At 39.1% G+C, this 18,461-nt stretch overlaps 1 protein-coding gene across 1 annotated transcript in view; it reads left to right on the top strand.

Annotated features, from left to right (window-relative positions):
- Positions 1-9: 9 nt before the first annotated feature.
- The window catches only part of KDM5B (lysine demethylase 5B), a 59,594-nt gene continuing 41,142 nt past the window's right edge, over positions 10-18,461 (top strand). Inside the window, exons 1-4 of the mRNA XM_085307676.1 lie at positions 10-259; positions 12,450-12,527; positions 13,764-13,886; positions 14,734-14,904. Coding sequence (XP_085163802.1) covers positions 122-259; positions 12,450-12,527; positions 13,764-13,886; positions 14,734-14,904 — 510 coding nt within the window. The 5' untranslated portion in view covers positions 10-121. The remainder of the gene's footprint in view (positions 260-12,449; positions 12,528-13,763; positions 13,887-14,733; positions 14,905-18,461) is intronic.

The raw sequence follows: 18,461 nt of genomic DNA, 5'->3' as shown, positions 1-18,461 counted from the left end.
CCTCCCGGCGGAGGCGCACGTCCCGTTCGACCGGCGCTCGGCGGCCCCAGCGTCTGTTGGAGGATTGTTTGGAGCGGCGGTTGGCGGCGGAGCGGCTGCCGGCGCCCCCGCGGCCCGGGCCATGGCCGAGTTCCTGCCCCCGCCCGAGTGCCCCGTGTTCGAGCCCAGCTGGGAGGAGTTCGCCGACCCTTTCGCCTTCATCCACAAGATCCGGCCCATCGCCGAGCAGACGGGTATCTGCAAGGTGCGGCCGCCGCCGGTGAGTGCCCGCATGGCGCCGCCGGGGGAAACGGCCTTTGTGTGGCGGCCCGGCCCGGCCGGCACCGGCGGCCACCCCGGCTCCTTCCCTTGCCGGCGGAGGCGGCCCGTCACGCGTGGCCCTTCCGCGCAGGTGACCCTGGGGCAGGTGGGGCAGTGCGCACCGCGGCCTGGGGCTGGGGGGAGGCAGCAGACCGGCCCCCTCCTCCTCCTCCTCCTCCTCTTCCTCCTCCATCCGTGTAAAGTTTAAACGGCCCTGGGCCGGGGGCGCGGGGCTGCGAGGCGACCCGCACGCCCCCTCTGTCACCGGCCTTCTCCCGCAAAGTCGCTTTCAAGTGTTGGAGTTGGCCAGCAGGAAAAGTCGCTGGAGCAGCTGCCGGGGGCGTGCGGGGGGGGGGGGAGAGAGAGAGGCTGACCCGGCCGCGCCGCGCTCCCTGCCTCGTCGGGGAGGCCGAGCCGCTCCTTCCTCGCTGCCCTCGCTGCTCGGCCCCCCAAAAAGTTCCAGCTTGGCCAGGCCCCTGCACTTGGAGCTACTGCCGGGGCGAGCAGTCCCCGTGCAGAGCCCTAGAGGAGGCAGCTGCTTGGGTGTTGCCCTCCATGTTGGCATTGTAGTGTTGTGGAGTCCTCTCCTTGGCCGTGCTTGGCTCCACAGCGGCCTTCCCCTGGCTACACCTGAGGTCTGGTGTAGTTTTTATACAGGTAACTAGTCCCTCAAGTTGAACAACCTCTGACTCCGCAGCTGTGAGTTGGACTGGTATCCTTGCGAGCTGAATCCTAGACAGACATGGCCACCATTTTAGAATGCAACACACAGTGGGAAGGGTAATAAGCCTTCATCTACATCATCATCATCTAGACTGATGGTGTCATATGTTCAAAATTGTGAGGTGAATTCTGATTTCCTTTTGTCAGTTGACTCTGTTTGCTGAGAATTACTCTTAAGCTCTTGGAAGCATAGTTTGTGTGGTCATAATTCTTAGTTCTTTTTAAAGGGGTAAGCAGCTGTCCTGGTGAGGAGAGGGGCTTCCTAAAGTAAAGATCTAATTAACAAATGTGTGTGAATCATCTTTATTTTGAGGGAAGTGCTGTTTCTCCGAGTAGAGGGTGGTGCAAGTCTGGGGTGGTGCAGCTGGCTTGAGGTAGTTAACATGACGGCAACAACTAGAATGTTAAACGGCTACTGAAAGTCTTAAATTCGATCTAGTAAAAGGTAAAACCAACGAAACATTTATGTGGACTGAAGTTTTGCAAGTGATACGTTGAGTTCAAAGAAATAATGTTCTGAATCACATGCTCCACAGTTTCATGTTTTGATCATTGTTGGGACTCTTGCTGGTTACCATCACTTTCCTACCAAATTAAAATAGTGAAGCAACTTGTCGTGTTTTACTGTCTGAGATGATAGAATTATGTTTATAACAGACTGAATAATGTGAATCTCATCAGAGAAGACGTTTCTGTTTCCTGGAAGAAAAGTCAGTTTGCAATTTTATGAATGTGCACAAGAACGCCCCTGAATTTATATCTGGGTAGAATATACTGATAGCCCTTTTCATGTGGTTGAGCCAAACACTGACTCACATTTCAGGGGGTGCGATGGTTTTCATTATGCAGTCAGCACTGAACTTATGTAGTCTTTTTGAGCATGATCTTTTTGGATTGTATGTTTTCAACAGTATTTCAGCAACTGTGAGCAGAACAGAATTTTTATGAAAGCTTTTCCTTTTGTGATTTAGTTTTAAAATTTCCTCTATGTTGTTTGACTGCACGTATGAAAAGCAAAAAACCCATAATAAATGCTTTTTGTGAGCTACACTATCTACTAGAGAGTCATAAATGAATAGCTCCCTTAAAGAATAAAATATTTATTACAACTGCGTTCTCACTGTACTCTCATCACTGCTTACTAAAAAGCTAATATCTATTTGTATTTATGATCATATGTTTCACTGAACATATTCAGAGCTAGAATGAAAATAGTTGAGGCTGTTAAGGGCTGAGCACCTAATAGTTATCTAGAGCATGTTTTTCCTGAGAGCTTAGCTACCATAGTTCTTATCTACCCTAGATAATTACTTGGATGACTTGTGCAATTGTTCATTCACCAGCCTAGCACATAGAGGGAGCACTCACAAATCTGCCATAGAAAGTCTTGAACTTAATGTTGTTTCTGGCCTTCCTCCTGAAAACAGGAAACACAATGATTATTCAGTTATTGTTCTTCCCCATACAATCAAGGATTTTGTAGCACTRTAAGCTACAGATGATACTGATCTTTTCACAAAATTATATATGTTCCAGCTGAATGCATTGTTCAGCAACGGCTGATGTTTGGAAATCTTCATGTGTCCAGCTGAAGCTTCTGCCTGCATTCTTACTCAGATTACCTGTTGGAGTTCCTTTACAGCAGGCAGGCACTGTGGACTGCCAGGATCCACGATGAACAAGAAGTAACTTGATTACAGGCCTTGCGTTATTTTGCCTCAAACTTCATCAGCAGATAAAGTTATGCTTCCGTTTGTGAACTGCAACCACAGATTCATGGAAGGTATTTATATATGAGACCAGTGATGCCCAACTGTGACTTCGTAATTTTATTGTGAAAATTGTTTATTCCTGGTAAGCCAGCCCTGATGTTTCAGCACCAGGCCCCAGTAAGGAGAGTTCCCTGTTCTTTGGAAGCGAGGGGGGTCATTCTTTTTTCTCTGATACTTTTTCACTAGCATTAGCTGGGCATCGGATAAGCTTGGAAAAACACATCTGTAGTGGTTTGTTCTGTGATGAAGGCTTGGAGGATTATGAAATGTTTTTTGAGGAGGATATCATTAAGGCAGCTGACATAACATAGATGTCTGGATGGAAGAGTTGGATTTTAGATGGTAGTTTCATGCTCGCAGGATAAAACAATATTCAAGAATATAACAGGAGGTATAGTTTCTGCATAGCAGTGCTAGAATTTCAGAAAACTTTCACAGGGATACCCAAAAGCTTTCTTACTCTTCATTCCAGTTCAGTTCATTCCAGTCATCACTGACTTAGCTTTGCTCTTATTTTAATGGTTCTGAGATGCTGTAATCTCCATGCTAACTGTTGTTGACTTCACTATCTTTTGGAGGATGCAACAATAAGCATATTCACTGACTCTGTTTTATATGACATAGAAAAGTAGGGTGAAGGCTTTTTGTCAACAGTATTAAGCATAAAGTACACATTCCCAATGGCAGCAAAGCATTCAGGCCAGAAGAGCTTTACCGGTGATGGCTGCTGCTGCTTGAAGTTAATGAGCTACATAAACTAGAAGTGCTCTGACTGTGTGCCACTGAACCAAAGATGGAAAGTTGATGTAGAAAAGTGGATGGCATACAACTTATCTGTAATATATACATGCACTTAGTTTTTTTCTTTTATGAATTGAAGACATCGTTTATTATGATCTCCTTATTTAAATGGTAAGCTGGAACAGTGGGTTATTGCAAAATTTGGTGTGTCAAGTGCTGACTTTACCTTCTGGAAGTAGATATATTAATTAATGAAAGCAAATGTCCAAACAAATTTGCAGTGTAGTTTCAATAATAAAAGGTAAAATGTAGAGCATGTTATGCTGTTCCTGCTGCAACTTTTATTTGGAAATGGAATCTTCCTTCCTACTTGCAGAGTTGCTTCGTTGCAAGTGAAGAAATGACTAATAAGTTACTTAAGCTTTACTTACCATATTCATCAGTTTCAAAATCCAATTTACCCTGGAAGCAACTTACTACTTGCGCTAGAAAATACAGAGACGATATATTTTAAATGCTCTAAGTTTCCTGTAGCCAAGCATTAAAATTGAGGAAATTAAGACTAAATGTTATTGCTCTAAAGAATGTGGATAGGGAGACGTGCAGTTAAGGCCTCCAAATAACCTTAAGTCTGCCTTGGTAAGACTAAGCATTTTAAAATTGGAAGGTCTTTATTAACACAGCTGAAATCTTGATGGAATTGACACTGAAGATCTCTAAATAACTGACTCAATCTTTCAGTAATCGTGGAATACTGTGAAACTTTCAGAGGACCAGAGGAAAATGAATGGGAACCTATTTAAATTCTGTATAGGTACAAGAGTTGTTAACTAGTTCTCACTAAGGGTAGATGAAGGGCTGGTATAGTACTGGATAGGAACTCAAAACATGATCTTATGGAATATGATTATATGAAAACTGGCATTGTCAAATCAACTTTATTGTTTTCTGTGAGACTACATATTTGGCTAAACTAGTTATGTTGTCATGATGTGAGATTTATAAATTAATTGACAGTATTCTAATTATAACAGTATTGTGCAAAATTGATACAACACTGAAACAATCAAATTATTTCAGCCATTAATGAGATTGTCACGAAGAATATTTTTCTAATGGTCTTTCAGAATCTCAAGCTGACTATCCAATTTTCATTACGGGTCTAGAAGAACAAAAGAAATTATTTCATATAGATTGCAGGTTTGTGGTAGGTAGCTCATTGTTATAGAGTGATTCTGGTTCCCTAATTTGCTGCATTTTGTGAAACAATAAGCACTAAAGTAGGAATGAAGGAGCATAGGTCAGTCTTAGAGGAGGAAGGATTGTAGAAAAATAACTGTGGAGCCTAGTGGAAACCAGTGTAATGTTGGAATAGCTGCTTTGGCTAAATGAGTAAATGCAGCTGTTGAATTTCTTAGTAAAGAAAAGGAAGATGCTTTTAGCTCTGTAGTAGCATGGTAGTGAGCATGGTACATTCATTTGAGAATTTCATGCTTTATGAAGAAGACTTGTCCCAGAGAGGGTGCAGAAAAGTGTCAAAATTTCTGCAGGTAAAAAATAAATTTTGAAGAACTTATCCTTGCTATAGTTTGAGTGGTAAAATCTTAAGATACAGGATTTTTAAGAACTGAAGCTGTTCTTCTGGGATGTTTTTTCCGGAAGAAGGTTGATTCTATGCGGTATCTTTTCCTGGCCACTCATTCAACTGCCTGGTTGCCTTCACTGCTGGCCTGATGAGGGAACGTATCCAGATTGAAAACCTCTTCTGCTTCCCACCTCTTTTATCTATCTATCTATTTATTTATTTATTTATTATGGAAAAAAATCTCCATTGAACAATGGACTAAAAACAGTTAACTGATGGAGCAGCTTTGTTGAGGGTTCTGGGGATTGCCCAATGCTTAAATTGAGAACTATACAATAGTTAAAACATCAATTAATGTAAAGAAATCTTACAACGTCTCCTAAACAGGAAATTGGTCTTCACCATGATGGTCCCTTCTGATTTGATAGTCTACGGAGGTTCAGTCTGTTTATTTATCAAAAAGAAAAACAGTGTGATAACTTGATTCCAGTATGTAAGCAAGCTTCACATGGAGAAAATAACAAGTACTACATCTTTCATCAATCTTGTAGAAGAAGGCTTGCAGCCACTGGTTCTTGCTATGCATAAGCTAGGCTCACTTGAATTAGATACATGACATGCATTTTTAACAGTGAAGGTGATCAGCTGTTAAGAAAAAACTAAAGGAGGTGGTGAATATGCCACTTTCTGACACTTTCAGATCAAGAACGTGTTTTTTTGGAAGAGATGTTTTAGTGCTGTGGTTCCAAAATGTTACCAGTTCGCATGCTGTCAAACTGTTGTGAAGCAAAATAGATCATTTAGGCTCACTAGGAAACCCTTACTTTATGTTCAAGCCAAGGATCATACTTTGCAATTAGGTAACTTTAGAATAGTTTATTTAGCTGTCTCCCCTGATGTTTAATTATCAGGAAAATATGAAGAAGGAACATTATATTACTATTGGTAACTTCAGAAATGCTGAAAAATCGGAGTGCATTCAAGAATCATGAGAATGTTCTGTCCTGGATTCAGTCCCTTTCAGTAAGGGATTTCTAACACTCATTTGATGTAACTCATGGAAAATTTAGAATCAAACAGTTTAGTCTGGAAGTGTTTATGTGGGGTAATAGTGGTGGAAGGTTTGGACTTCTGCGGTTTTGTTTCTTTGTTGAACTTGACATAAACCATGTCAGCCAGAAGCTGAAATTAGAGTCTCAGGCTAAAGACACCCCCCTTTCCCAGCAACAAAACTAAAGCTGCCAATGAATGAAATTAGTTCATGTCTGCATACCCATTAGGATAGGCTTTCTTTCAAACCCAAATAATCTGGGAATTGCTGGGTAGAATTCTGTGCTTACGTTAGGTAGGAGATCAGGTTAAGTGTTTCCAAAAGCCAGAGAGAACTTTAAGGATCATGTAACCTCCCACCCTTATATATGTCTAGGTAGGTGCTTTTCGTTGAAAGTAGATGCTTTTCAAGTGAAAATGAATCTAAACAGCTTAAACTGAGAGTTCTGTAAGTAGTTTGAGTAGCAGCCTTTTGCTATTACAGGGATGGGAATTTGTAGAGAAATGCCCCAGCTAGAGGTAAAATAGTAGTCAGCTAAGATTCCCAGTTGTCTTTTGATTTATAGCTGCTTGATGAAATCAATAGCATTGTCTAGTAGCTTGTCTATGCGTACAGTTATTCTGGGATGGCTGTTGTGCTTTAAAATCGCATCCGTCCTTAATCTGAGTTAAATTAGGATTAAAATCTGGGTTTGAAGGCTGTCAGTTATGGCTCCAAAGAGACTGTTTCTAAAACTCTCTGATCAAAGCCTTTTGGAGACAGTTGTCTATGCTGTCAGTGTGGCTCCCCAGTTGGACACCTCTGAGAATGGACATACAGCATCAGACCACGTCTACCTACCAAGTATTCTGTCTTCACTGAAGATCTCTGTAATTCTCAGGGCCAGATGCCCTTCAGCACTGAAAGCTAAGTCTGGCCCCAGTATCTGCCTGGACGTCTAGGTGAGGGCCACAGCAGTGACTTCTGAAGTGAATCAAGGACCTTGAATTCAGCCCTGGTGCACTGATTTTAACACCCCATGAGTCTCCAGCTCTTCGTGTCAGTGCTGCTGTGCTGCCAGAGCCTATGTATCTGTTTTTTGTGTGCAGTGACCTCCACTGAGAATGGAGAAGCCTGACATATCCTGTGGCAAATCCTGGTACCTGTTCTACATATGGTTTCACCTTCTGTCTTTACAGGGCCACTTTTGAATCCCAAGGGGCAGCCTGCTTTGACACTCRAAAGTCTACTTAGCTTTCATTCCTCACTGAGTCTGGAGTTGGCATGTAAACACTTGAGGCTGGAGAAGTGATCCCCATTGCAATCTCAGCTTTTTGGCGGTGATTCTCAAATGGGAAGGATCTGTGCTTTTGTTCGTTTTCCTTTGCTAATCTGCAGTACATAGTCTGTAAAACACAGCATAGTTTTTATTTCAGATGAGAGCTGTTCCACTAAGCCTGTCTTGCTGGAGAGTTCTGCATGTGAGATGTGTCGCAGCATGCAAGGTCTTTTCTTAGCAAGGAAGATTGAATGTTTTTRTTAGAAAATCACTTATGCTCAAAATTACAAAGCAAGGGTTGCATCACCACAAACTAGGTTAGCTGATGATTGGAGTTATCAACTAATGTTAGCTTTTTAACAGGGTCAAAGAGGGATTAATTCCCCTTCATAAAGGAAGATTTATGGATGACACGCTGATGCCATCGGAATGATAAGTGACGGTGCCAGATGAGTTCTGTGACATTTTGCATAARTTCCGTGGTGATCTGAGTTTCTTTTGAATGTGTTTTTAATACAGCTGTAAAAACGCAAGACTAAAAGGGATCTCCTGAGTCACTGAGTCTGTTCCCTTCTTCTCAGAAGCAAGAATCACGTAACACCTTTGCAAAGGCAAGATCATAGATCTCAGAACAAAGAATGTAGGTCACGCTTACAGGGTGGGCATTCTGGGAAGCAATGAATTGGTGTAGTTAACTGAATGAATGCATGTTCCTATGGCAAGAATTGCTAAGGTATTCTTTTGGGTCTTACTATGAGACATTGTCTAGCAAAATAATGGAAGTGACATGTCTTTTTCTTTTGCATGACATTGGAACGATTGCAACTAAAAGTCTACTTGCAGTTTTAAAGGGATGCTGTAAAATACAGAAGAGGCTTCAGGAAAAAGCCAAAAGAAAAATATTATCTGGGAGGCTAGAAAGCTTGTCCTATAAAGAGAAGTAAACGGATTATGATTTGTTTATTGAAAATATCTTGAACATAGGTTACAGGAAACAATCAAGAATAACTTCTTGGACAGTAAGCAAATTTGACTGAGATTTTCAATTAAAAAGAATGTGGATTGGGAAGGATGAAAAGGTTGAAGCTAACCTGTAGAACAGCTTACCAGTAACTGTAGTAGATTTTTGTTCACTTGAATCTGGGTGGAGGAGGAGGAAGGTGGTGAAAGAGGCTGTCTATAGGCTGTCCTTAAGTTTTAATTAACTGTGAGTTTGGATGAGATGCAAGATTTACCAGCTGAACTTACCTGAAGTCTGTTATCCCATTAACAATGTATCTGAAAGGAAGAGCATAGAAATATTTAACCTGACCATTTATAGTTTATATTAGTATTTGGACTATTAAAGTGAATGTGATTTTTACAGAATGCCTGCTACACAGTTAATTAGCTTACAGATTTGGTAGAAAAGTTGCAAAATTTGGTGTCGGTCACATTTTTTGCAGGTATTTGTATTCAGATTTATTCTGCTGGGACTGTAACATTTGCAATGGGCCAAGGAAGTGAAAATCTTAACAAATGCATGCTGGCATAGTCAAATGATGATGTGTGCCTTTAGTTGCAGGCTTCTAACAATCATATTTGAAGCAACAAAGTAATTTAAGATAAAGGAGCTGTGCAGCTTTAAAAAATTCTAGTTTTCTAGGATTTCAGTTCTTTCTATTGCTTGTATTCTTAAGCTTCATGCAGTAACATGGTTATTAAAAAACCCCTTCAATTACCCTTCAATTTTAAAACATTGTGTTTTAARAGGGGGAAATCCAGAACAGTTGCTTTTGAGGGCCCTGCAAGTACACACTGGATGGAAATGGCTAGTTTTACAGGTTTTCCAGCTACAAACTTAAGGGAAGTAGGTCTGTAGAGTTGGTTTGCATGCACTGTCTTCAACAGCAAAACTCGTAATGATAATTGGTTGCTTTACAGAATTAACCTTGCCGCAAAACACAGCACCCTCTTGTGGTGCTGCTGTATTTCAAAAGTGCTTAAAGGAGTTTCTTTCAAAACTAACACCTTTTAATAATCCTTTTAATTAAGGTCTTGTTTATCTTTCTTAGCAGGTTCTATTTCAGACTGCATGCAAGTTTTTTTTTTTTTTTTGGGGGGGGGGAGGAGGAGAGTAAATATGTTAAGTTCCTAAAGAGGGGCTGAAAACATCTATGTTATTTGTTTAGGATTTAAGGCACTTAACATACCTTAGAATATAAGAAGCTGAATGTTATTCTCATTGGATATATCAACCTTTAGTTTCAGATGTTCCAAAGGGAACTGTTTGTGTTTTCAGAGTGAATCAGCGATAGGCAAGATTTCTTGTCTACTAGACCTACATTAATTCCTCCAAACTGTGGCAGAGTGGCTACATATGCATAACTTTGACTAACGTAATTTGGAAGAGTTCCTGTGATAAATGAGATGTACAGTTCTGCATTTTTAAAGTCAGAAGAGGCCTCTTATCAAATATGGATTACTGCATAATATATAGCATGCATTTCCCTCAGCTCTGTCTCCTTAAAAAAAAGTCAGAAGTTTTTCAGTGAGGTAGATGAAATCTGATGTTACCTCTTACTAAGCCAGTGTGTACCATACCTCTACAAAAGTTGTTGCAGTGACAAAAATCGTGTTCTTTTTACGCTATTAAATATTTGTTTCTAATAGATGGACCATTTCCTTGATGGACTAAGAAACTTTCTCTTAACAGACCCTAAATCCTATATTGAATTCCTGCTCCTACTCTTTATTCTTGTTTCTTGCTCTTTATCCCCTGTGGATCTTTGGTACAGGATCCATTTTCTGGGTTATGGTTGACTCACCTAGAGCATTGGCTTGTTATTTAGCTAAGCTGTCAGCATGTTTCCTTGTTTTCCTTGGCTCGCCCAACTTAAGCACAGTACTTAGAAGTTGTATATTTAACAGCTGTCTTAAGCAGTTTAATTTCACTGCCCAGAATGCCCCATGGATGTTGTGTGTGTCAACCTCTGTTTGTCCTCTCCTGGTCTCTCTGCCTGTTTTCTGTCACTCTGTCTTCCGTGCACACTGCCAACTCCAGCATTTTGCCTAATGAGCCAGCGAATCAGTTCAGCTTGAAAGTCAGATTCATCTCATTGAAATACAGTACACGTCTTGCCTTAAAAGTTTCCGAGTTAGTATTTCTTGTCCTACAGTTTACATATAGTTAGATGAGTAATCGGATATCATAACATTGCAAGAGTGCCAAACTTTTTTTTTTTTTTCATTGCATTCAGTGTTCTGGCAAACAAAATAGTAAAAGTAGGGTTCACTTTTAGTTGTAAATGAAAGCGTCGTGACATTATACACATTTTTTAGTCTTGTTTAAAAAACTGATTGAGAAGCGTATCCCATTGCGTGAGAATTGCCCGTTTGACTGATAATTTGTCATCTTGACTCCTGTTGTCTTCTCTCTTCCGTTTTGAATTTTAGTTTTAACCTGACCTTGCCAAGCCTTGGTGTGCTGCAAATGCCTGGTAGGAGCAGAAATCTTTTACGACTAATCCAAATCTCTAAATTAGTTACTGTATCTTGGATAAAAAGCATGTATCATTGTTCATCTTTGCCCTTCAGGTTTTCCACACTCTCCGTGATTCTTAAGTTTGTTCTCTCTAGTTTTGAAAATTCCTGGATCTGCAGCAGGCTTCTTGCGTCACAGTACCAAATTGAGCCCAAATGTTTGTACGTAATTGCTTTGCACATCTGTTATGGTTGTTTTCGACAACAACCACTCTTCATGTTAAGTATTTCTGTTAAAATAACAAATATTCTGCTTGTGATGCTGATTTTATTTCAATTGGTTTAGCCCACTGTCATTGAAGAAAGGTTCTTTTCTTTCTAAGTAGAAGGCTCTGCTGTCTTACTCTGCTATCAGTAGCTCTCATGCATGTTATCTTCACTTGGTAATTAGTAATAAAAAGGTTGCTTTATATGAAATAAATTGCTAACAAGTTTAAATCAAAACTAATTTGTTTTGGTGAAACACCATTTTGCCAAACCAACTGCATGTGACAGGTGTCAGAGATGTGAAAGATCAAATTGTTTTATAGCCTTATTTATAAATAACACTACCAGATGCAGGTATGTTGTCGAAGTAATAATAATCTTCTTTCCATTGGTCATGTTCCAGCTGTTCCTGAATGTTTGCAGACAAGGAATTAGGAAAATAAACTTTTTAAATTGTTTTTAGCATAGCTACTGTTTCCTGAGACTATCAGTTATGAGAGTTAACTGCTGCRTGTGTCCTTCATGAGTGTGTAAAGTCTCTGATACCAGATGATTGCCTTCCCACTCAAAGCAAACATTACAGTTTGGATCACAGTTTATGAAATTTCTTTTTCTGTGTTTCACATAGTAAGAGTAYTGAATTTGTTAAAATAAGTGACACATTGCAGTTAATTGTGATCTTTGCAGTAAATTTTATTTGTGAGGCTGGGGCAACTACCATGTGCCTTGCTTTTTGCTGTTGAGTGTGTGTAGGAAGAAGATGAAATAACTTGGTGTTTAATTGAAGGCTTATGTCTGAGGTCAGTTCTTTAGTTTCAAAATGTTACGAATTTTATTATTTCAGTATCTGTTTATTTTAAAGACACACTGGAAATATTTAAGAGGTGGACAATGACGTTTCAGGAGCTAGTGCAAAGATACTTTGTTTTTTCTACTTTTTATGATTTTTCAATATCAAGTAAATGGGAAAAAAGAATAGACCTCACCAAAGTTGGAAGCATAGAGGGAGTGAAATTGGTGGCAGGATGAGATGCAGCCCTCACCTAAGGGAAGGTGCTGTGCAGCCATATAGCTGTGATCGCTATCCCATTGTAGTAGGGCATATGTTGTACTTTTTGGTGCTAAGGAAGGTTTGCAACCCGCAAAGACCACTCCCATGCTCYTTTCCACTGCCTGTTTTGGATTAGCCTTACTCCAATTTCAGGCTTACCTAATTTTTGAATGGAACACAGAGAAGTTGTGTCTCCTTTCCTGGTCTTTTGATGGAAGCTCTTCTTTTTTTTTTTTCAGGACTGGCAGCCTCCATTTGCATGTGATGTTGATAAGCTTCACTTTACTCCAAGGATTCAGAGACTCAATGAACTGGAGGTAAACTGTAAAGCTAAACATTTCTTAAGAGTTTTTTAAAAGACGAGTGATTTTTTTTTCAGTTCATTTACCATGAGCTCCTGCTAACTTCAGTTGACACCACTCTGTACCTCTGAAAATCAATCTTAAATTAGCACACAGAAATTAAGTTTTTTAGAATTGACTAAAAAAATAACAGGCATAAAAACTTAAGTTAATGCTCATTAAAGGAATAAAATTCAGGCCGTTTCTACACAGAAGTGCTTGTAAGTTATTACATTCAAATCTCAAGTGTTATCATTTGTGTCTGCATTTTGCCCATCTACAGCATCTTCTAAAAGTAGAAAAGATTAAACATTTACGAATTGCTTTAAAGATAAGAAGCCATTTGGAAGAAACAGCTACAGAATCTGAATTCAGTGAGTCTGCAATCTGCTGTTAGCCAGCACTTTCATTCACTGCTTTCATGAATTTGGACTAGAAGAAGAAGGGATTAGCAAGGAGTCCTGTTTACTCATTGCTAATAAGAACTGAAATGATGGGAACTCTTTGCCTGCCTGATTTTTCACATAGGAGGGGATATTGGCTTTTTAAAATCCTCATATGACTATGTGAAGTGCCACGGTAAGAACTAAGAATGCTGGGGTCATATGTTTGTGTGGGCACAAGCTGGCTTAGAGCTTTCTGGAGTTTAAGAACAAACTGGTCTGGTGTATAGACCAGTATACCCTTTGTTTATCTTAAGAATAGAAAAATGTGATGACATTGAAATGTGATAAGATTTAAGKCTAAGCTACTACTCTTTAATGCACTGACAGCCCAATTAGAACCTAATCTTACTGTGTGAAGTACTATACAAGTGTAGCATGGTTGTCTTTCCCTGCCCTGACCAGTTTATATCCACAAAAATGAAACAAATGTATTTAAGAGTGAAAAGGATGACAAAAATACTTCATCAGAAACTGAGTTACTGATGTTTAGGTGGTTTTTCACAGTAATAACTGACTGCATGCCCATTCTCAGATAGTACTTTTATAAATGCAGTACAGAAAGTTAACAGTAAGTGACTTGAAGAAAGACAGATGGTATCTGTATGGATTTTCTTTTTCTTCTGCATGTGGGTTGACATGAAGAAAAAAATGCAAAGCTATGCTTATAGAGGGGAAAAGCCAGGCAGGCAACTGAGGCTGTAACATAAACACAGGGAAACAGGAGCTTAATCTGCATTCAGTATGCAGTTCACTCTTCTTTTTCCAGGCTCAGACCCGTGTAAAACTGAATTTCCTGGACCAGATTGCAAAGTTTTGGGAACTTCAAGGATGCACGCTGAAAATTCCACATGTGGAGAGGAAGATCTTAGATTTATTTCAGCTTAATAGGGTAAGGTTGTCATTACAAGGGAGAAACTCTTATTAAAAAGATGTTCTGTTCTCTTTTGTTTCTGGGATGATTTCACAGTTGTTTAAGGGAGATYTTGGGGTATATCTAAGCTAGAAAAAATTTTATTTGACCTAACATAGCTAATGCAACACAAAATAATARGAAATGTAATATAGTGTGGGTTTTCTTGTGACCTTGGAGATCAGATCACATTTCCAACTCCTTTTTAAAGTTGAACTTGGATACAAACTGATCAGGAGAAAACTTAGGCTGCATTGGAGGAAGCCTCTGAACAATGAGGGCAGTGAAGAACAGCTTTTCTGGTTTGTGAAGCAAAAAACCCAAATTACCTTTAGGATGAAGTTTGTTTCTGGATGAGATTACATAATCTGAAAGCAAGAGATAAGATTCACTGACTCTAAGGATATGTTCTCTCTTTTCCTTTATGTTTAGAATGGATCTTACTTGATGGATTTTGAGCCTATTTCATAGTATATGCCCCGTGAGAGGAACCAGTTATACTGTGCAAAAAAGTAGTTGTTGGAATACAAATTAGAGTGACAAATTGCAACCTCAAATTCTCAGAAGTAGACTGAATTACTTTTGGTCATCTAATACTGATGCTGACTTGTAGGGTAATTCAAAGAACTTTATGCTTTCTGTGTAGGTTATATACTCAAGTTACGGATTTTGAACAACTTTCACATTTTTTAAGAAAACCTATATTGTGCTGGCTTAAAATAGCAGGTGTTGTGGTGTTTTCATTTTCTTTTAAGATAGCAATTCTGTTCTTAAACGCTGGTCACTTTAGTATTAAATATGCAACCTGTCTGTTTTCTCTTTATAGCTAGTTGCAGAAGAAGGAGGATTTGATGTAGTTTGCAAAGAGAGAAAATGGACCAAGATAGCCACCAGAATGGGATTTGCTCCTGGCAAAGCAGTGGGTTCACACATCCGTGCACATTACGAACGTATTCTCTATCCTTACAACTTATTTCAGTCTGGAGCTAGCCTATTGGTAAGTCTTGGAGCTAGCTAAAACACAACTGATGTAGCAGCCAGCATGTTTTTTCTTTTATTGGTGGAACATTTACAAAGACTGTGTTTTAAGTTTTATAGCATGCAGGTGAAAGATGATGATGATACAAGCATTTTAGATATCCACAGGTAAACTCTTATTAAACATAAAGGTTTCAGAACTTCCTTAATCTAGACTCTTTGAGGGTAACCTCTTACTGACTGGTTTGAATTCTGCCTATTTGTATTTTCTCCTACAGCGTACAGAAACCTCATGGTAATTGATATTCAGACATTCTGTAATGAATACCTCAGTGCTGTTTTATCTAATGCAGAATATTACTATGTTCACAAACCATTGTCCATCCATCTTTCTGATAGAATAAGTCTGCTATGGATCTTTATCACATGTACACAGGGCAACTGATGGACTATATCAAACCTTAGTAATTTTGTAGCAATTAGTCATCTCATTTTCACTAAGGACATTCATCTTGAGAATACTTCATGAATGTTGTAATGTAGTTAATAGTATGGCATCTGAGTTCTCCAAAGCTTAAATCTTTGTGCTTTCTGCTTAACATTTGGTCATTAGAACAAAATTTAGGGTTGAGTGAGGGTGGAAGCAAAGTAATCTCTGATCAAGAACTGGATTTTTCATATAAAGCAACAGTCATTTATTTGGAAAACTGAGATTGRTTGCACTTGCCAATATCCCTTTTTATGTATTTGAAACAATCCTACAATGATACTCTCTTAAAAAGAGGAGTGTTGACCTTTTTTAAACAAAAAGCTTTTCATCATGTAACAAAATTATTTATGTACAGAAAACAGCACTAGCCTTTTATATAAAGCTACAAAAATGAAGGGGCATTTGACATAAGAAAGGTTTTTGAAAGCTTTTTACTTCACTATTGAGCATTACTTTACAGAGAAGAACGACTGTATTTTGCAAACTCTTAAAATAAGTAATTTGTGTAGCTTTAGATGCTTTACAAATGAAGAATAAGAACAAAATCTGTTTGAACATAAGTCTTCATACTTTCCAAGAGTATTTTATGTTGCCTCAGGTATATTCATGTTAAACAATGAAAAGCAATATCATTTTATGAAGACATTTCATTGAAAAGTTTACATTTTTATTAGTTGTGAAAATTGTGGATTCTTTCTTTGAAGGTGGTGTTTTGTGACATCTACCTTTGCTCTTCTATTTTCGAGGTGCAGTTACACAGAAAAAGATCTAAATAAAGTTTCTAAAACATTTAATTGGTATCACAGACTTTCTTGAAAAGGTAGGTCCACCATGCAAGTCTCTTGCATGCAGTTGGTGTTTACATTCAGAGTTTGCTCAGTAAAGGATGCTTTTAGAAGGGAAAAGCATTCTCAGATTGCTGCTTGTGATCTCATTTGGTGAGGTCACACTGCTTTTTAAATGTGACATTCCAAGCTCTCTCTTGCAATGGGCATTTGTTCCAAACTGATGTGTTTAGTGGATCGTGCAGTTATGAAAAAGGTGTGTTTAAGCTCATTTTTTAAGCCCCTGCCCCCAAAGTTGTTAGAATATTTTCCTCCCGTATGTGGTATTCATGTATTTTTTTCAATGAACTGAGAGAACCCACAGAAATATGTTGGGTTTAGAACATTTTTCGTGCTAAGGTTTGACTTTCCTTTTCTCCCCCCCCCCTTCCTGCCAATGTTGTCTTCTAACTGAGTTTGTTTTGCAGTACATTTTTGAGGAAGCAACTCATTTGAGATCTTTCTGGCTTTATTCCATGTGTTCCCAATAAGTGGTGCTTTCCCAGATGCTTCTTGTGTAGGTGTCCATCTTATTGTACGTCTGTTCGATGCTTTACTGGGAATATGAGCATCTGTGATTTTTGTTTTTGGAGAAGATACAGCTATTGGATTTGACAGCTGTCAGTTTCAGATGTGTGTTTCCATCTTTTGATATTTCAACAAGCCTTTTGAGAGAATTTCTTCATGCAGCCAGAATCATCATCCATAAAAGATTAGTGCTTGCACTCACCCAATATTTTTTAATTGGTAGTACTTGCAATATCCATGGACGACTTCTCTGCAAAAAGAAAAATACAGAATGATGTAGTTTCCCCTGATGACTATGCCGTAGCTTAAATCTTGTTCAGATCTGTATAGAGCATTAATTGTTTATGCATGACTTAAATACATGTTAAAATAGCTTCAGGAGTAATTTTGACAAATATCCCAGCTGGAGATATTTCTATATGCATACTAAAATAGTGAAGCTATCTGGAGCTGTTTGGAGATGAACAGGCAGTATATTTTGATTAAAGCCCTTGTATTAATACTTCAGTCAAACAGCAAAACTGATGCAAGCCAGACAGTTTCTAATACTCAGAGAAGCTCTCTGCCGCTATAAAGTTATTTTATTCTTATCTTAAAATACTAGACTAAGATGGATCTTGGGTGTATTGCTCAAGGGTAGTTGCAGAAGACCAATTGGGATACTGATCTTACTTTCTGTGCATTGCTTATATGCTTAACCATTTGTAATCCTGAGTATGATTACTACAGAATCACTGTATGTAGAGAGGGATAAATGTTGCCCTTCATGTAGTTGATGGGTTGTACCATGTATGCTTGGGATAGTTTAAATGGTAACGTTTGAAAGAAATATGCTGAAGTTAGGCTGAGGTGCCCAGAATCTTGTGTCAAAACTGTGGTATGTTGCCCAGATGTTTGTGTTATTCCAAATTCATTACAGTTCGAGGGGTTAGGGTTTGTCTTGTGGTGGTTTGCTTTTCAGTGAATCTAACCAGTTTGGTAATTTTCCATCTGATCTCTTTGSTGTGGGTTAGATATGAAACTTTCCAAACTAAGGCTTTAAGGTCCTGAGTGGGATCCACCTGTCCAAATTTATATGTGTATGTCCTTAAAAGATGTCCTGTGGGAGCTGGTTCTCTGGGAGGATTTATCACCAGAAGAGAGAATAAGCACTTATTACCCTAAAGTGGAATGCAGTAGGGGTAAATTAGTAGCCCTCTTCAAGTTCCTGTTTTTCTCTGAATATTTGAGGAGCCCGGATGATTGGCTTGCATGTAAATGACTACCTTGTAAGCCTGTAAAGCTATAGGAGGTGAACTGTATTCCTGTAGAAGATTGCTCTATGTTCTCCATCCTTTGGCATCTTGGAGGCCTTGCGAGTGTTGCAGCAGTTTCCTTTTGCTGCCTGGTGAAGAAGCTGTTCTTGGTGATTTCAGCTGAAGGAATTTTAACCACCTTTGTGCCTTTTGGAGACCAAGGACTGTATTTGCAACCATCTCCACAGAATATAATGCAGAATATAATGAGATCATGATCACAAGCTAGATCACAATCCATAAGATCAGCTTATGCTAGAGTAAGTATTGATTGATGTTTCCCCTTTCCAAAAAGGTTATACTGGTTGGGAGAGGAAAACACTGAAGAAAATAGCAGTCAGTATCACCCTTAGTTAAAGATGCGTGCTTACAATTGATCAAGTCAGTCTAGGAGTAACAGAGATTCAGAATTTTCATCCTTAAGACAGGATCTAAACAT

The sequence above is a fragment of the Rhea americana genome, unplaced genomic scaffold (assembly GCF_003343005.1).
Source record: "Rhea americana isolate MKP2758 unplaced genomic scaffold, rheAme1 scaffold_261, whole genome shotgun sequence".
Taxonomy (NCBI): Eukaryota; Metazoa; Chordata; class Aves; order Rheiformes; family Rheidae; genus Rhea; species Rhea americana.
The sequence above is the reverse complement of the archived record's forward strand: the minus strand, read 5'-3'. Positions and strand labels throughout refer to the sequence as shown.